Source organism: Plecotus auritus (assembly GCF_963455305.1).
Source record: "Plecotus auritus genome assembly, chromosome: 11".
Classification (NCBI taxonomy): domain Eukaryota; kingdom Metazoa; phylum Chordata; class Mammalia; order Chiroptera; family Vespertilionidae; genus Plecotus; species Plecotus auritus.
In genome coordinates, this window is record NC_137777.1 from 17,700,028 (window position 1) to 17,720,406 (window position 20,379).

At 38.7% G+C, this 20,379-nt stretch overlaps 2 protein-coding genes and 1 long non-coding RNA gene across 11 annotated transcripts in view; 2 read left to right on the forward strand and 1 right to left on the reverse strand.

The window, feature by feature from the left end:
• OXR1 (oxidation resistance 1) overlaps window positions 1–4,985 on the forward strand; it is a 345,790-nt gene extending 340,805 nt beyond the window's left edge. For 6 of the 9 annotated variants that reach the window (XM_080647065.1, XM_080647066.1, XM_080647070.1 and 3 more), the window contains one exon: window positions 1,762–4,719. In XM_080647065.1, the coding sequence (XP_080503191.1) occupies window positions 1,762–1,897 (136 nt within the window). In that variant the 3' untranslated portion in view covers window positions 1,898–4,719. Of the gene's footprint in view, window positions 1–1,761 lie in introns of all 9 variants that reach the window. The other 3 variants (XM_080647068.1, XM_080647071.1, XM_080647069.1) reach the window with 1 other exon arrangement.
• A 199-nt stretch (window positions 4,986–5,184) lies between these two features.
• On the forward strand, window positions 5,185–15,270 carry LOC308236915. Its single transcript, XR_013959353.1, has 3 exons — window positions 5,185–6,188; window positions 11,632–11,788; window positions 12,071–15,270. It is a non-coding gene; the product is annotated as an uncharacterized lncRNA (long non-coding RNA).
• On the reverse strand, window positions 9,851–18,483 carry ABRA (actin binding Rho activating protein). Its single transcript, XM_080647075.1, has 2 exons — window positions 17,774–18,483; window positions 9,851–11,695 (listed from the first exon to the last, which is right to left on the reverse strand). The coding sequence occupies exons 1-2, from the start codon at window positions 18,439–18,441 to the stop codon at window positions 11,218–11,220; spliced, it is 1,146 nt and encodes a 381-aa protein (XP_080503201.1). The 5' UTR covers window positions 18,442–18,483; the 3' UTR covers window positions 9,851–11,217.
• Window positions 18,484–20,379: the final 1,896 nt, after the last annotated feature.

Sequence of the window (20,379 nt, forward strand, 5' to 3'; positions counted from 1 at the left end):
TTTATTTTATTTTTTTAACTGTTGCAAGTATTACATATGTTCCCCTTTTTCCCCCATTGACCTCTTCTAGCCTCCCCGCTACCCCTGCCCCAGGCCTTCACCACCCTATTATCTGTGTCTGTGGGTTATGCATGTATGCATACAAGGTCTTTAAATGATCTCTTCCCACCCACCCACCCTCCTCTACCTTTCCTCTGAGGTTCTATTGTCCGTTCAGTGCTTCTATATCTCTGGATCTATTTTGTTCATCAGTAGTTTCTGCCAGAACTTGATTTTAATTAATTATACAACATGATTCCAGCAAATTAAACTAACCTTTGGCTAATTTAATAACAAATTAAGACAAGTTTACTGTCATTGAAAAAGGTGAGTACAGGCTCAGAAAATAGGAGCTACAAGGACTTGATATTCCAGAATTCCAGACAGGAGCCCCAAAGAAATCAAAATCATGATGGTGATAGACTGAATGTCGGCTTTGGAGTCAGATAGACCCAATTCAGATTCCAGCTTCAACATACATTACATGTGGGACCTTGAGCAACTCAAGTCTAACGTTTCCTAGCAGTGAATTAGAGATTGAACCCTTCATTTTGACCCCACATTTTATTTTAGATAATGTGGGACTTTATGTCTCTGAGCAACTCATGTTAAATACAAGGTGAGCAAAAATAGGTTTACAGTTCATATGGTAATGCAATTATTAATAAATAATAACACAATAATAAACTGTGTTTGGTCTACTCACAACTGTAAACCTACTTTTGCCTACCCTGTATTTCTCAGGAATTTCTCACTGTTAAGCCAGAGTAGTAGTAGTCTCACTCCATATGGTCTTATGGTCTGGGCTGCAGTGGCCCAAATTTTTAAAGCTGTTCTTAACTTTGTACTGTGAAGATTTAGTTTGGTTGAGTTGTTTTTCTTAGCAATAGGTCATGTTGCAAACTGCCTAACCAGGTCAAGCATTGTGGTTTTACATTCTTTTTTTTTTAGCATTATCCAAATTATACATTACTGGAAAATCTTTTTCATCACTTATTTTTGGTTGACTTTGTTATGAAATAATTGACAGGGAAGATTATAAATATATCATTCGGAAAAGTAGGTTTATAGTTGTGAGTACACAAAACAATTTATTTTTTTTTTAATTTTTAAAATATTTTTATTGATTTCAGAAAGAGGAAGAGAGAGGGAGAAATAGAAACATTGATGAGAGAGAAGCATCAGTTGGCTGCCTCCTGCACAACCCCCTACTGGAGATCGAGCCCTCAACCCAGGCGTGTGCTCTAAGAATCGAACCAGTGACCTCCTGGTGCATGGGTCCATCTCAACCACTGAGCCACACCGACCGGGCCAGAGTTTATTCTTATACGATTATCTATTAAGTATTGTATTACCTTAAATACAAACAACTGTAAACCTATTTTTGCCCCAGCTTGTATAGTAAAACCATAGAGCTAAAGAGAAACCCACAATATCAGGCAAAGAATAACAGCCATACTTGTCTCAAAAGTTAATTATATATGAAGTTAATTTTAGAGCTTCATTTTATTTCTTGATCTCTATAGTAATAGTGATAGTTTAATTGGATATGAACTAGAGTTGTTGAATATTGAAATGTCTCATTTAAATTATTTTACAACCTCTGCAATTATTATTTTACAACTCGAGGTATAAGTTTCCTGTTCAAAAGGGGAGAAAAGAAACTTGATTTTTTTTCTTAGTTATAAGAGATTATTGTTAAAACTATTTTATGTATTGCAGGGGAGAATTTGCCCTTTGGCTTGATGGAGATCTCTACCATGGAAGAAGCCATTCTTGTAAAACGTTTGGGAATAATACACTTTCTAAGAAGGAAGATTTCTTTATCCAAGACATTGAAATCTGGGCTTTTGAATAAATATAATGCTCTCTGTCTTAGCAGGATAATGGCCCAAACCTGACATGGATAAACATTGTTTGGAAAGTTCAAGAAGCAATACAATGTAACATGTTACTCGTGCTTTAAAATTAGTCCATATCACCATTTATTACAGTTATAATTTTGGAATTTATTTTTAAAATCATGTTTTCTGTCCCAGAGTTCTTTAGGTTAGACCATGGTTATAGGTCCACGCAGTATAAAAGCTTGGGTTTTGTCAGAATTATGGCAGCATTTTGATCATAGTGACCACCTCACCTACAATCCATGTTATCTCAGTCTCATAAAAGGATGGTGCTCTTTTGTTGAACCTATTTTGGTTTATTATTTTTAAAACTATATTGTTTGACTAGCTCGGTCAAATTGGGGCATTGAGGGAATGAAGGCTAGATAGTGTTATATCTATGAGGTTGGCACAGATGAACTTCGAACATGCTAAACTTAGTCATTCTTAAGAAGGAAAAAACACATGCCAAAATAATGCATACTTTATGGACCACTGAGTTCTAGTTTTAGTTCACACTACAACATTCTCTTTATTAATTTTGCAAATACTCTCAATTTCATTTTAATAAAAATGAAATTTGAGGAGAATTCTGATTGAAATAGACTGCAGTGTGCATGATCTGCAGGTTTGGGCATATGCTTTCATCATTGAATTAACTGATAATTATAAAATGACAAAGGAGAATGAGAACTAGATGATTCTACTGGATTTAATATAGCAAGCAAGAAAATAGTCTACTTACATATTTATAGCTTAGCAGAGTATTATACGTATAAAACTACAAAACAGCTGCGTATTTCTTCAACATTTGTGTCAAGTATACTGTTTTATAGTTCTGTTGTTTAGCCTTATTGCACACCAACTCCCAAAACATAGGTTCCTGTTCAAAAGGAAAAAAAAGTTGATTTTTTTTTTTTTTAGTTATTAGTTACCATTAGCATTTGCTGTTATAAAAGGGCAATGATAATAGTAGACAATTGTAACTCAGTAGACTTGTTGAATATGCAAACTTACTGTCAAGTGACCTCAAAAAAAAAAAAGATAGAATATACTAGTAGTTCTTATCCTCTTTTGTAGGAAGCCAATAATAAGCCATTATGGCAATAATTCATCAGTTAATTTCAAAGCTTCATGTTATGCAAACAGAATCCTGCTGTTATACATGTGACAGTGACTTTGTGCTGAAGTTTCAGCTATTCCAGATAAACAGTGTATATTATCTTGTAAATTAATGTTTAAAGATAGTTTTGTTCTTATAGAAAGTATGGATTGCCAGGTTGCTTATAGCACTTTAAATTATTCTAAAAATGAAATTATAAGCCAAATATGTTGGCTTAGTAGTTTTAGTTGTATAGCACTTAAATATATTTAGATCTTTTGAAAATTTAGATAATTATCTTAAAAAAGCATAATGCTAATGGAAAAGAAAATCTGATGTTCTATTTAATATGCTATTGCAGAATATGAATAGAAATGCAGGGCATCATTTTCTTGTCTATGTAAAGCTCTCATTATAACTTAATAATAGTATATAGATTAAGTGTTTACAGATAGGGAATTGTAAATAAATACATTGGGTTTCCCCCCACTTGGTCTTCCACAGCAGTATTATTGTCTTTGTGGAGTTGACTAATCCTAAAAAAAAAAATCCTGATTGGATTTTAATTACAATAAGGTCATAGTGGTGTATACCAAATAAAATTAAATATATAAATATAAATTGGAGTTTGGATTTATTGAAAACCAATTTATTTTCATATTAAGAAATCTTTGATTAATCATATCACTATCTTTTAGATATAAAAATGTTTCTAATGATGGAGGTGATGATGGTGTTGGTGGTGTTGATTATAGTGGTGTTGATGACTGTGATGGTGGTGCTAGTGATGGTGGTGCTGGTAGTAGTGATAGAAGGATGCGTTCAAGTAAAGGGAGCAACACAGTTTTAAAAATGGGAAAGTAAGAGGGCATTTGGCATGTGGAGAAGTGCAAATCATTAAATATTTTTAAGTTATGTTGTTTTCTTTTATGAATGGGGAGTGCATAGCAAGGTATGACTAATGTCATAAAGAGGTTTGTTGTGTGCAGTTCCAAGAAATTAAATTTTTTTAATCTCATATGAATAATTTAAAAAATTTGAGTGGAGGAATCACATGATCAAATTTCCACTTCATGAAGATCTTTGAAAAACAGATTGGTAAAGAGAAAAACTAGAGACAAGTCCCATTGTAAAGACCGGAAGGAAAATATTAAAGCCTGAAGAAGACTAGTAACAATGGTAATTAAAGAAGGAGGTATGGATTAGAAAGAGATTTAGGAATTAGAATAAACAGGATTTGGTTATTGGATGTCAGAAGAGTTAAGGATAGCTGTCTGGTTTTTTACTTAGAAACTGGGTATATTATTTGTCAAGTTGGGTGATACACAGAAAGGAGAAAAAAGCAGGTGGGTTACTATGGACCTTGTGTTAGTATGATGTGAGAAATTGAATAGATTTGAGAGAGGGGGATTTAATATTCAGTTCTGATGAAAAAAATTTTAAAGCAGCAACATGCAGGTAGATGTTGAAACCATATCCTATCTATGCTATGCCTTTGAAGATTATAGACTTAATAAAAAGAAATCTTCAAATAGATTTTTGGCGTATAGAAACATTAAATGACAGGTAGAAGAAAAGGCTCTACGCTTCCAGCACAAGAAGCTAGAAGAACAACAAATTAAACCTCATGAAAATAGAAGGTAAGACAAAATAAAGGTATGAGCAGAAATCAGTAAAATTTAAAACAAATACATGAACAAAACAGAATAATAAAAGTGTAAATCTAATAAGATAAAGAAAAAGATTACCAGTATTAAGAATTTAAAAGGAGCCCTAACCGGTTTGGCTCAGTGGATAGAGCGTCAGCCTGCAGACTGAAAGGTCCCAGGTTCGATTCCAGTCAAGGGCATGTACCTTGGTTGCAGGCACATCCCCAATAGGAGGTGTGCAGGAGGCAGCTGATCAATGTTTCTCTCTCATTGATGTTTCTAAGTCTCTATTCCCTCTCCCTTCCTCTCTGTAAAAAATCAATAAAATATATTAAAAAAAAAAAAAAGAATTTAAAAGGAGACATCACTACAGAGCCTGTAGACCTTAAAGAGATAGGGTATTGTAAATAATTTTGCATCAATAAACTTGACATTGTAGATGAAGTGGAAAAATGTTTTACAAAACAACTTATTAAACCTGACCCAATATAAATTATAATTTTTACATTATAGAAATTGAATCTGTTAAAGAAAAAGCCTTCCCACAACAAAACCCCACAACATATGGTTCTACTGGGTAATTCTAAAAGTATCAGTCTTAGATAAACTCTTCCAAGGTACTAAGAAAAGGGATAACTTATTGTTTTCAAGCTAGCTTGACTTAATACCAAAACTTAACAGTCCTTGTAAAAAAAAAAAATCCAGAACAGTCTTATACCTATCAATAATTACTTTAAATGTAAATAGGTCCAGTGCTCCAATCAAAAGACATAGTGTGGCTGAATGGATAAGAAAACAGACATATGGATAAGAAAACAAGACATATATATATATATATATCTCCAATAGAGCTACCTCAGAATGAAAGATACAGACTAAGAGTAAAGGGATGGAAAAAAGATATTTTATGCAAGTAGAAAGGGGAAAAAAAGCTGGGATAGCAATACTAGTATTTACTAATATATCTGACAAAATGGACTTTAAAACAAAGGCTGTAGTAAGACAAAGAAGGATACTACATAATGTTTTCTGAATTTTTTAAAAGATGACACTACTTAATGGAAAATATATTTTTCAATAAATGGCATTGAATTGGATGTCTGTGGAATAAAAAAGTTGATCTGTCTCACACCACATACAAAAATTAATTACAACTTATAGATCCTAATGTGAAAGGTAAAACAATAATGCTATTTCATTTAAAATATAGAAGAATATCATCATGATCTTAGGATACACATATTTGTTAAGTGGAACACAAAATAAAGGATAAAATTATATGCTACATTACAATTTTAAGAGCTTTTTATCAAAAGATACAAAGTTGAAAAGCAACCAACAGAATGAAAGGTTTTTGTAATACACAGATCTAATGAAGGTCTCATACACAATGTATAAATGACTACAAAGAAGTTCAGAAGAAAAGGCAGAAGACTGGCAATTCCTAAGAATATAAAAATAGCCAAAACTATTTTAAAAGGAAATGTGAAGTTAAAGTACTTTGGAATACTGAAGGTGAGCATTTGCCCAGTAAATTTAATTCCTTGGTATGTACCGAACAGTAATGTACACTATTTGTTTACCAAGTGATATATACTAGAATGTTTATAGAACTATTTTCTTTCTTTTATCCTTTCCCCAGCATCTCCCCCATTTCTCCACACACCCACTCACCCATTATTTTGCTGAGACTAATAACTCTATTAAACCATTTATATAAACATTTACATGTATCTCCTAAAAACAAAGATATCCTTTTTTATCCTTTACTAATAAGTATACAATGATCAAATTCAGGAAATTTAACATAATAATATCATTGAGTATGTAGTCCATTTTTGAATTTCACCAGTGGTTCTAATAATACCCTTTAAAGCATTATTTTTTTCTGATCCAGGATCCTTCATTGCATTTAATTCTATTTTATTTTCAACCTGGAAGAGTTCACTGTGGGTTTATCTGAATTTTTCCTATGTTTAAATTTAGGTTACGCATTTTTTGGCAGCAAAACCACAGAAGCGATGTTCTGTCCTCTGCATCATATTAGGATTTATGTTTATCCCCTTATTGGTGATAGCTTCCATTTGTTGATCAAGAAAGTGTGCACCAGCCCTGACTGGTTTGGCTTAGTGGACAGAGCGTCGGCCTGCAGACTGAAGGGTCCCAGGTTCGATTCTAGTCAAGGGCATGTACCTTGGTTGTGTGCACATCCCCAGTGGGGAGTGTGCAGAAGGCAGCTGATTGATGTTTCTCTCTCATCAATGTTTCTGACTCTCTATCCCTCTCTCTTTCTCTCTGTAAAAAATCAATAAAATATATTTTAGAAAAAAAAAGTGTGCAACCATATTTCTCCACTGCTATCATGTTTCCTTTTGTCAAAAAGAATGTGCAGGGAGGTACTTTGATATCATAGATACTCTATTTTTCACTAACTTTTCACAATGTTTTTAATATCAATTGAGGATTCTTATCTGAATTACCAAAATGGTTGTAAAATCATTTTTCTTTTATTCCTAGCACATTTATTATTTGGCATTTACTATAGGAAGAGCATTCCTTTTCCCATCATTTAAGAATATCTATTACTAGAGGCCCGGTGCACGAAATTTGTGCATGGGGGCGGGGGTGGGTGTCCCTCAGCCCAGCCTGCACCCTCTCCAATCTGGGACCCCTCGGGGGATGTCCAACTGCCGGACATCCCCCTCACAATCCAGGACTGCTGGCTCCCAACTGCTTGCCTGCCTGCCTGATCACTCCCTAACCACTCCCCTGCTGGCCTGGTCACCCCTAACTGCCCTCCCCTGTAGGCCTGGTCCCCCCTAACTGCCCTCCCCTGTAGGCCTGGTCCCCCCCAACTGCCCTCACTCCCCTGCAGGCCCAGTCACCCCCAACTGCCCTCCCCTGCCGGCCTGGTCACCCCTAACTGCCCTCCCCTGCAGGCCCGGTTGCCCCCAACTGCCCTCCCCTGCTGGCCTGGTTGCCCCCAAGTGCCCTCCCCTGCTGGCCTGATCACCCACAACTACCCTCCCCTGCCAGCCATCTTGTGGCGGCCATCTTTGACCACATGGGGATGGCCATCTTGTGTGAGGGCATGAGGGTCAATTTGCATATTACCTCTTTATTATATAGGATTGCCTGGCCAGAGTGGATCAATTGGTTGGTTGAGCATCCTGTGTACCAAAAGGTTACTGGTTTGATTCCTGGTCAGGGCACATATCTGGGTTGCAAGTTCGATCCTCTGCTGGAGCATGAATGGAAGGCCACCAATAGGTGTTTCTTCCTCCCACCTTTCTTCCCTCCCTCCTCCTCTCTCTCTCTAAGCATGTCCTTGGTTGAGGATTAAAAAGATAATGAGCTTAGTTTTTTTAAAAAACAATGTCCATTATTTGTATGACTAGTGGGCTCCTTTCCGTAATTCAAAGTCTTGAATAATCTATTTGTGCCCTGGAGTTAACCAATGGGAACCCTAATAGCTGGCTTCTGTGCATTTCTTCATGTCTTTGAACCTTGCTTGCTTCTGGTGCAATACAATGTTCCAAACTTAACTATACTTTCTATAACCCAATCCTAGAATTTCTCCAAGTAGACATGTTTTCTTTTAAGGAGGATGGCATTTTGAAATCTGGATGTTAGCATGTTGCTGTTGGGGTGGCATTGCTTGTAGGGCCTCTGGAGACAGAGGTAGGAAATAAATGCACATATGACAAATGCACGCTGATACTTCTAACCAGTTTAGCATTACAGATTCTTCCTTATCTTTCCTCTCCATGTCTGTATCTCTTCTCCCACAGTGAGGACATCAGTAATATTTACTCCTTTTCTTCATCTAAGACACATTATAGTTTCAGAATTGTACACCCATACCCTCACAAACAAAATTAGATTTTAGCATTTCTTTGTAGCTTTTTTGTCTCTAGATTATATTCAAAAGTTATGTATATTTCTTTTTCCTTCCTGTGTGCTTATTTTAATCATTTGAAATAGAATTATGGTTATTATTTTTGTATTCAATTTTCATTTTTTCTATTCGTTTTACTTTTTGTATATTTAAAAGGTTCCAAAATCCAAACTCTACAGAACTTTCTTCTGCCTCTTTCAACTTATTTCCACCCATCCCTTTTTTCAAAATATATATACTAGAGGCCTGGTGCATGAAAATTCATGCACTGGAGTGGGGGGGGTCCCTCAGCCTGGCCTTCCCCCTCAGTCTGGGAGCCCTCAGGGGCAGGAGGTGACCTGGCGATGAGGGGAAGGCAACGCCCCATCACACCTCTGCTGCTGCCACTGCCAGCAGCGCAAGCCTCGGCAGCCCTGGTTACCTGAGCCTCAGGTGGCCCTGGTTAGCTGGGCAGCTGCCATCTGAGGCTTGCCTGCACCTCGGGCTGGCCCTTGGCAGCTGGGCAGCCACCATCTGAGGCTTGGCTGCGCCCCGGGCAGGCCCTGGGGTGGCTGGGGGACTGAGGGTACTAGGGGACTCTGGAGGCAGGTGTGCAGAGTGGCCAGGCCTGCCTGGGGGCTGGCCCAGCCTTGCAGTGCACCTGCTGCCCTGGCAGGGCTGAGGGGACTGGGCACCGCCATCTTTGAGGACAGGGTAGCCAATTAGGATATTCCCTCCTTATTGGCTATGGGCGCTGCCATCTTTGAGGGTGGGGCAGTCAATTAGTGTATTCCCTTATTGGCTGTGGACGCTGCCATCTTTACGATGGCATGAGGGTCAATTAGCATATTCCCTCTTTATTAGATAGAATAAGGACTTGCATTAGTTTATTTGCCCTCTGAGTTCTACTTTTTTTTTCCTCTAAAAGCTCTAAATTTTCCACTGGGTTTTTCTATCATGGGATTTTTAAGATAAAAATCTGTCCCATAGCGGTCATTTTCCTCTAAGGAAGCTAGCTTTCTGACTTCATAGCCACACCTTATTCAGAAGAGTGCTAGTAATGTAAGCTCTCTGAGAAGACTTTTTACTAGTAACTCCTTCCTCAAATTCAACAGATTGAACTTTGAAGAATCTGTGTCAGTGCCTACACAAATTAGTGTTGTCCAGAGTAGAATATGAGGAAACTCTTGAAGCCTTGGTCTAAATGTACCTCTGATAGCTAGAAGTAACCCAAGTTGCACTGTATAATTTTGATGTATTCCAAACAAGTAGTAAAAGTAGTATTCTAAACACAAGAACAGAAAATACAAGAAAATGTCTTTTATTCTTGTACCATATCTTAGAATTTTGACATCAGTTCATGGTTATGATAGAAGTGTACATCTTAGTTAAAATTCTACTTAGGAATATTGGTCATTTGTTAAATTACAAATTATATTAAATTATATAAAAACAGAAATGTACAAGCCTTCTTTAAGAAGTTATTGGAACTTTAATTTTAAAAGAACCATACATGAAAACAACTAATTCCTATAGTAGTTTAATCCATACCTATAGTAAACCTAATACCTAACAATTATGAATCTATTATCTTGAGGTATCATAATTTGACTGTAATTTCTGTATTTACACCAAAGTCTATATAATTTAGTAATTTTTATTGAATTCAGTAAGAATTGCAATCACATTTTTTCAGTTTATTTTTATAATTATATAAGGAACATTAAATCTGATTGAGAAAAAATGACAAATAGCTGATTAATGTCAAATATTTCTTTGGCATATTAAGCTAACTTTTTCACTGTGGCAGGTCTCATATTGCTGTTTTATAATTTTCAGATATTTATAAAGTTTGTTAGAGTATGAAGAAAAGGTACATAAACATTCTACTTTATTGTAGAATTTTCTGTACTACTACTTTATTATATGTTAACATAAATGTAAGCAGCATGACATTACAGTTTTGAGAAAAAATAAACTTCTCCAAGAAGTCCTCCTGGGACAGGTAAATCTGATCTCTCATCTCTGTTTTACTTTTATAGCGAAAGTGAACATAACTACCTTCCCTATTGGTTGGTTCCAAGACCACCAGCGATGTCTGTTTTCATGTGATTTGCACAAATGACAAAGAGGCATCGCTAACTGTGGAAACTTATTAAATCATAAGAAGCCCACAGAGAAATTTGAGCAATTTCATTACACTATTTGAAATCTTCATTTTTTTTGTGTGCCTATTTTGTAAGTGATGCTATGATTAAAATAATATACAAAGTCAAGCTTCTTAGAAAAGTTTAAGATTTGTTTTGCCAAACTTAATGGAATTCTTTTTTTTCCTGAAAAATGACATAATAATATGTACTGCGAATATGTACCTAAACTCAGCACTCTTCTTAGATGTAGTAATCATTTCATTAAAGATCTATAATAATGTCTGCAATGAATAGCCAAATATTATTGCCTAAAAGGATAAGTAGAATTTCAAATGTTTGTGTGTGCTTCCTCAAAAATCTTCAAACTTCCTCAGAAATAGAATACCCAGAAGTCATTCATGTAAAAATTGTTTAATATTTCCTACTTATTACAGAACAGTTTGCATTTTAATTTGACTAAATTAGCATTTAGCATTAAGACAATAGTGGGTCAAGTTTGGCTTTTGCTGTTGAAGATTCACTCAAGTAGAGTAATCACAACATGGTCATCTCGGCCTTGCCATAGCATCTCTCCTTCGAAGTCCACCAGTCCGTGTTTTCTGGCACGCATGAGTATGCCCACCACTTTATCTGAAATACGAACATATCTGTCAAAAAGATCTCCGAAAGTGACCTGGATCTTGCCATCACGTCTGTGGCGAGCCATTGTGCGGATAATGAAGCACATGTCCATAATTTCCCGATGGATGTGTTCCTCGGCTCGCTTGGCCCTCTCGGCGGTTTTGGTTCCCTCCTTGGGACGGCCGTAGCCTTCGTCTCCCTTGTGGAGGCGGTTGGACATGGCCAGCTGATAATCAAATTCTTCACTGAAAGGGTTGAGCTTCTGGGATTGTATGTGTTCATCAGCCCACTGCTGCCATTTTCCTTTCAGGTCCTGCAATTGACTGCATTTCCGTTGGGCCTTGCGGTTGAGTTTCTCTGTGAATCTATTTGCCCTAAAGGAGAAAGAGCATAAAGGATCAACACACTGATATTTTACCACACAAGTGTTGCTCTCTCGTGTGCTTCCTGCACATATGCATCATAACGTAAGTCTCTCTTTTTTTTTTTTTTTTCATTATAAAACATATATAAACATAATACAAAGAAATTAGAAATGAAAGAAGAAAAATACCATTGTTTTTAGTTTGGTATGTCCTTCTAGATTATTTTGTCTAAATAACAGTAAGATTTTAAGCACCATAAAATAATAATACTAAACTATTTTAAGAAAAAGCTTCCTTATACAAATGTAATGCAAATACATGTATCTTAAATTACATATTAAGAACATTTTAGAACTGGAATCATGAGTGTATCTGTATCTATAGAGACCTAATATGCCAAGTGTCCCCTCTGGCATTCAACCGACTGGGAGTTCGATCACTCGCTATGATGTGCGCTGACCACCAAGGGAATGAAGGAAGGCCCCAGCCAGCAACCAGAAGCTGGGGAAGGGAGGCCCCAGCCGGCGGCTGGCAGCTGGGGGAGGAAGGCCCTGGCCAGCAGCTGCTAGGGACCATACCCATGCATGAATTTCGTGCACTGGGCCTCTAGTTAAGTATATAAATCTACATTATATAGAACTTCAAAAATCATCTATTTCCCCCAAAATAAGGCTTATACCAGCACACATACATTGTAATATTCACTTATATGTAGATTTTCATATATGGATTTTTAATGAGATCGAATCTATACTAGTATCAATGGTGTGCCACAATTTTAAAATATCAAGTTGTATAGATAGAAGACACTGGCTAGCAATAGTAACATGCATTGAACACAATGTGCTGGCATTCTGAGGCTAAAGTCGTTTCCACTGTGCCATGATGCCGCTCAGCATGGAAGGAGTTGTGTCACATGTGGATGTATGTCCTTGCAATTTGGAATGCATTTTTTATTATTAAAAAATAACTGCATTGCAAAGTGTCATGGGTGCAGGCCTAATTTTAAAATGGGCAGTTTGTCTTTAAAAGACTTCCCTGTCCTTTCTGTATCTCTAATCTCCTAGACTTTTTCCCTAGACCTCTTTCGCCTTCACGAGGAAACAGGATCTGTTTGACCAGTGGTCGGCAAACTGCGGCTCTGTTGACTAATGAGTTTGCCGACCACTGTGTTAGACTATCTGAAAGCCAGAGCTTTGTATTCCTCACCCTCACAAGTGACCCACCCTTCCTCCTCCTGAACATCAAGTGGCCTCATGTCTGGAAGCATTGGGATTGGGGAGGTAGAGCAGGACTGAATTTGCTCAGGAGCATGGCATGCCTGAACTAAGTAGCCCTCCTACCCAAACTGTACAATTCACTTTTCAAAACCCAGGAACAGTTTCAGATGTGGGTATTCCTCACTATCCAGACTCACCTCCTGAACTCTGCTTATTCAAATGCAGGAGGCCAATAGATGCATAGGGTGGCATAGAGTGTATTAGCATTGTTTGCAAGAGAGGAACGACATCCACTAGAGGGCGAACTTTCATTAATTCCCACGCTTTGTGTTTCCAGAAGTCCTACCCTCTTACAATAGAATTCAAACTACATATAACGCTGCTATTCTTTGTAGCCACATGAACAAAAGTACATGACAACGTTAACTGGGGAAAAGCAGCATTCAAAAACTATGCACAATTATTACAACTTTAAAATACCATATATGTATGGAAAAGTGCTAGGAATTGCACCACATTGAAATGAAATGGATTTCTCTGCCCTTCTGGTCCTCACCATCTCCTCCTTCTCCACAGACTGTCCCTGTTCAACTGCCCAGACTGTTGGCTGCTTGATCTCATTATCAAAGGAGAGCAAACACCTGTGCCCTTGGGACCATGGCAATCGATGACATGGTCCCAGGGCCATCCCTGCAGAACCCAAAGGTCATACATAGTTGATTTGAGGCTGGGAAATTCTCAGAAGAAAGTGAAAAGAATAACATTATCCACTAACTCATACTTTTTGTTTCCTGAGCACCAGCTATAGTTCTGTCCTATAGTATGGTACACAATACATCCTCCCTTTAAGGAGCTTCTGGGCACTTTGACATTTTTTTCATTCTTTATTAAAGTATTTATGATACCTACTGTGTGCCAGACACTGTTTTAGTTACTTATTGGGTATTCAGTAATGAGAAGAAAAACAGCAAATAATCACTAAAAAGATATTCATGAAAATAATCAGAGTACAAATTTGAGTATGTGGTATAATTTCAACTGTGTAAAATGTGCATACACCAGGCTGAAGGAATCAATGGTATGTGCACAATTGGAAATAATTATGTTGGTGTCCAGATGATAATAGATTTTTTTCATCTTTAAAAAAATTCATCTAGGTATTATATTGATTTTATAATTTAGAGAAAGCAAAAATTAAGAAAAGTTTCAGATTAGCATCCAGAGATAATTTGTTTCACCATATTTTAGCTGGGTCTCTGATTCTTTGAAGTAGTTTTTTTCTTCTGATTTTAATTAGGAACTTAGATTCCCTGAGTTTTGAAATTCTATGTCATTTGGAAAAGAGATTGGGGTTGGTGAGGTTATAAATCTATGAAGAAGAGAAACATTTATCTTCTAAAAGAAGCACCTTTGAAATGTTAATGTGTATTTGTCATATTATCAAATTGTAATTCCCAATAATAGAAGGGAAGGAAAACAAATGAATTGGTCCTACAAGCAAGAATTTAAAAATGAAGCTATATACCTTAATGAGTATTAAATTTTTCTCTATCTCACAAACATTCTGTATCCTTTTTGTCTTTCCAGTCTTTAAAAAGTCTTAAAATATCAGTTTTAAACCAGGAATAGAAAGACTTATATCTTAAGTATCTTCTTGGTCAGTGAATATAAGAATCAATATACAGCTTATCTTGTTTTACTTTTAATTTGCAAGTAAAAATGTGCATAATAGTTTAGATTGAGATTTAGGAAGACATTCTAGTATAAATTTATAAGAAGCAAAGCAATATTCACCATTGCGTATTAATATTTAATCCAAACTTATCTTTTTAGTTTCTTTATTATCGATAAACTAATTTCCTTATATTTGATCAATAAAAATTTCCCCTGTCCTGGTATGTGCAAGGTAACTAATTCTACTAGGCATTATAAGCATTCTATGTTGGAAAAGTCCAAGTTTATTCACTGAAACAAATTCTGAAATGTATTCCTTATCTGTCAACTTTAAAAATGACATCAGTTTGAGTGCTGCTTTCTTATGTGAATGTGGCTCATTAGTTACATGATGAGAATATGAGAACCAACGTTATCTTTTTGGTGCAATAATTATGTGGGTAAATTATTAAGTATGAACAAAACCCATGAGAATGGCCCTAGCTGGTTTGACTCAATGGATAGAGAGTCGGCCTGTGGAATAAAGGGTCCCAGGTTCGATTCCAGCCAAGGGCACATGCTGGGGTTGCGGGCTCGATCCCCCCAGTAGGGGGCGTGCAGGAGGCAGCCAGTCAATGATTCTCTCTCATCGATGTTTCTATCCCTCTCCCTTCCTCTCTGAAATCAATAAAAATATATTTTTAAAAACCCATGAGAATGTTGTAAGGATTGAATGGATAAATATATGAAGAGTGCTCAGACAAATACCAGAGGAGAGTGCATGCGTTGGAGATGGGTCCCAGCTGTCAACTCCCTGCCTCTGGCCAATTCAAATGTGCTAACAGGAAGCTCTTCACGGTGCCAATCTCAGTCTTTATTCTGTTGGTCTCTATTCTCTTTCTAACACACAATCACACACACACAGCCCATATTTCTGGTAGAATAGTTATTTCTGATCATGAATTCCTATTTAAATATAAGTAGAGCACAAATCCAAATCTCTGATCACATCTTCAAGGCACTGCATGAGAGTGGGCACCATGTCTAAGCATTGCATTTGGAGACAGGCATGTCTCAGCTTTGTCACTAGCCTGCTAGGTAAACTTCCCCTCCAAGCTTCAGTGCTGTCCTTCCTAAAAAGGGGTAACAGTTCATAGGATTATTAGTGTTAAAAGGGACAAGCATGTAAAATACCCATAGAGCACACTAAATGCACAAGGGATTGTTAAAATGATCTGTTTGACATTTCATTTTTCTTGAAAGTTTGCAATATAGTAGTTCTAATTCTTTCAAAATACCTGTAAAGTCACACACTGTAAGACAGCTCTTTGTCAAATTAGGTAACCAATTCTGTTCTTTAGTTTCTGGTTGTTTCATAAAACTTGAAAAGCACACCTACACATCTAACTGTTCCCAGAGGGAGTTAGTTTAAAGGCATTCATCACATCAGCGACTTTTCCCATATTGTAATATCTTGTGTTGTGGAGTGAGATATCCTGATTGGTAGTATGTGGAGGTGGAGTTAGTGTCAAAATAAAGCATGTGTTTCTTGTCTGAATACGTGCGGTAGTGTGAGTCTGTGTGTGTACACACGTGCATGTGTATGTGTGTGTTTAGCATCTAAATATTTTAGGATTGTGGTATTTGAATTATCTAGCTTTAATAGCATTTCTCTTTGTTTACAGGTGCCTTTTTTTTCTGAAAGTTTGAATAAGTGCTAAATAATGGAATCTAGCCCTAGCTGGTTTGGCTCAATGGATAGAGCCATGGTCGGCAAACTGCGGCTCGCAAGCCACATGCAGCTCTTTGGCCCCTTGAGTGTGGCTCTTCCACAAAATACCACGGCCTGGGCGAGTCTATTTTGAAAAAGTGGCGTTAGAAGAAGTTTAAGTTTAAAAAATGTGGCTCTCAAAAGAAATTTCAATCATTGTACTGTTGATATTTGGCTCTGTTGACTAAGGAGTTTGCCGACCACTGGGATAGAGCATTGGCCTGCAGACTGAAGGGTCCCAGGTTCGATTCCAGCCAAGGGCATGTGCCTGGGTTGCGGGCTTGATCCCCAGTAGGGGGCGTGCAGGAGGCAGCTGATTAATGGTTCTCTCTTATCATTGATGTTTCTATCTCTCTCTCCCTCTCCCTTCCTCTCTGAAATCAATAAAAATATATATTTAAAAAAATAATGGAATCTATATGAATAATAACAGCTTTCATATATTGAGCATAATATGGCAGGCACTGTGCTGAGTATTTGGCAGCCTTACTCTCACTTACTTCTCTCACCACAGTAGGATTTATCCCAAAAGATTACTGTTGCCATCATTTTACAAAGGAGGAAATGATCTCAGAAAGAAGGTAGGATGGGTGGGTGGGAAGATATTAATAACCAAAGAACTTGTATGCATATATGCATAACCAATGGACACAGACAATAGTGTGGTGAAGGCTGCGGCGGGAGGGTGAAGGGTGCGGGCTAGAAGAAGTCAATGGGGAAAAAATGGGACATATGTAATACTTTCAACAACAAAGATTTTTTAAAAAAGGAGGAAATAGGCTTACAGAAATAATCGTGTGTGTGTGTGTGTGTGTGTGTGTGTGTGTGTGTGTAGAACATTTAAGATCTACTCTTAGCAACATTCAAGCATGTAATACAGTGTCATTAACTACAGTCAGGGTAGAGCTAGCATTTGAACTTGGGTCTGTCTGACTTCAGAGCTTGCTCTCATTAGATAGCAGCCCCCTACCTGATTACAGATCAGAGAGATGTGGAGCTGTGCGCCTGGGCACTATGGGGGAGACGTGGCCCCTGATAAAATTTAGATTGATTTGGGACAAAGGAAAGGTCTCACCAATCAATCTACCAGCAAGCACTTTTCTCTACAGAGAAGCCAATATGCTACTCATTGTACAACTGGTTTTAAAATTTTACCCAAAGCACACACCACCCCTCTCTGGTGGTTTCACTTTCTTTGAGGCTCACACTTGAGTGCTGAGTTCAGCCGGAAAGGAGAGACAGCCTAATGGAGGCGCTCTCCCCAAAGGTCCTTGTCTGAGCTGGGCGCTGCCCTTCTGGCTCTGGGGCACGCCTTCCCCAGGCCCTCCCTGCCTGCCAGTCTGAGACTCCCTCTAACTTCCCTGCTGCTTCCCTGCTCGCTGGGCTCCCACAGCTGGCTGGGGCTCAACGCAGTCCAAGGAGCCCACGGATGAATGCACTTACTGGGAGGGCAAGGGCCTTTTGATTCGGGCAGGGGCCACCTGCTCCCCGTCCGGCTCGGGCCTGTCCTCCGTCTCCCCGCCATAGCCGCTGTCCTCCGTGTCTATGCTGTCGCTCCTCCACTTGGGCTCGTCCTGCTCCATCTCCTTCCAGCCTTTGGTCAGCTCGGATACCAGGTTGGCGCACTTTCTCCTCCGTGTCGGGGAGCCGTGGCTGTGGAGGATCCTGTCGATGTCATCCTCCGGCTGCCCAGGGCCAGCTGTGCCGCCGTCCCTCTCATACCTGTGGCTGAGGTGGCTCACGTCTCCTCCTCTCTCATAAGCTTTGCTGACAACCGTTTTGGTCACCTCTTTCCTTTTGATCGGGGAGACCTCCGAGGCCTCCCCTGAGCTCGGTCCTTCCCCAGACCCCTCTGGCTTTAGGGAGGGAGACTTGGGGGCACTCTGGGCTTTCTGGTGGGGAGTGGGTTGTATCACTGGTTTAGGGTCTTGAGGTGGGTCCTGGGTCCCTCCTGGCAGCCAGCCTGCGGGCTCCTGGGCCTGCCTGGTGCTGTTCTCATTTGCCCACTGCTGCCAGCCTCGGGCCAAGTTGATCACCAGGGTGGCCCTGTGTATCTTCCGCAGGGCACTCTTGGCTGGCCCCTCCTCCCTCCCTTTCTCTCCCGGAGTCATGCTACCCTTCTCTTCCGTGCTGATAGCCTGGGCACCCGAAAAGTGAGTGGCGACCGGTGGAGTGCCTCGGATTTAAATAGAAGCAGGGTGTGGGGGTGGGAAAAGAGTTTGGTGACGATGAAAGTATGTGAAGCATTTCTTGCCAAGATGTGGTTCCTTCCCCCTGATGGTGTGCTTTTTTTAGACCCTGACGGCTCCGGTTTCATCACCGCAGAGGGCTATCTCTGCCGGTAAAGGACAGGGATCTATCTGTTCACTCCCTTTCTTCTCCAGGTGCCAGAGTGGAAATTGCTGGATCGATCATGCGCTCAGCCTTATGTTTTTCTTGACCTTAAAATATGGTCCTACCATTTATAGAAGCATAAGATATGTGCACAAGTTGTACTAGGAACATTATAGGTGTGTTCTCATTTAAATCTCATCAGCCCCCAAAATAGCTTAGTCCCATTTTATAACTGAGGGCAATGAAATCTAACTTCCTCAAGCAAATAAGATCTGAGATTCAAACCCAGGTCTGTCTGCTTCGAAGCCTGTGCCTCTTTTCATCCTAGTGAGCAAAGATCCTAAGTTGCCTTTTCCTTTTGTCTTTAACTCTATTCCATACAGACCTTTGAAGGCACCTCATCCAACCTTCATTTTCCAGATGAGAAAACTGAGGCCCAGATAAAGGGGATGACAGTAGTCATGTTTTCCCGTCCCAGGTCTGAATTATTGTCTAAACAAATCATATTAAGTTAAGACCATGGTCAACATTTTGGTCCAATCCGTTTTTAAATCTTTACATTAATCCGACACTCATTGAATTTCATAGATTATTTATAACAATCAGTCTCTTCAAATTGTTTGTTATATAAAGACAAAATAAGTGAATACTATAAGAAGCAACCCCTGCCTGACCTTTTGTTTTTGATAACACAACCTTCTTTGCAGAAAAAGCCATTCTTTCAATTCTCAGAGCAAAGATTGAAATACAGGTTTTTAAAAAGGACAGGATAGATAGGTCAGTTGGACAGAAAAAGAACCATCTGTGATGTGTACTAACCAGATAAAATAATCAGAGCTCAGCACTGAAAGTTCTTTAAGTAAGACAAATATGTTTTTTTCATACAGCAGTTCTATAGACTTGAATACTGTATCCTTTTCTCCAATCTTGACACACAGTTAATTGCACTGATAGAAAATGGCTGTCAAAGAGTGTGCAAATAGCTATGAAAGTTAATTACTTCTGATAGTAAGGCCACTTTATTTTTAAAATGTCAATTTTTCGTCATTTGCCTCCTAGGATTATAACAATTTGGGAGAGGTTTTATTACTCTATCTAGAAATCTGTCCCAAGTGTTTTCAGAATTCAACATTATCTGATAACGGTGACTGAGTTCCAACAATGCACAGTCTAAATCCCTCCTGATTAAGAGGAAACTGGATCACAGGAAAGAAAACTGTTACAGACGAAGATTTAATTTGAAGTCTGAAGTTTCTGGCATTCTTTCTTGGAATGGAGATACTGTGCAGACTGCTTGGTTCCTATTCAGATTCCCTTCATCATGCTTGTACCGCCTTGGGAAGGAATGGGGTTCCTCAGAGATGCCCATGAGCTTACAGGGGTGGGCAAACTTTTTGACTCGAGGGCCACAATGGGTTCTTAAACTGGACCGGAGGGCGGGAACAAAAGCATGGATGAAGTGTTTGTGTGAACTAATATAAATTCAAAGTAAAGGAGCGGAGGGGAGAGGAAGAGAACCGGATAGAACAGCGGAATCCGGCCCGCGGGCCGTAGTTTGCCCACGGCTAGGATCAGGCTAATTGGAAGTTTTCTAAGGGATGTTTTTGCTTTGCTGACCACACCTGCTCTACATTCAATCCTGACAGAGGAAGAACAAATGGAGACAGTAAAATGTTACTTAGTCTTTCATGGCATTGCAGTCAGCTGGGAGGCGG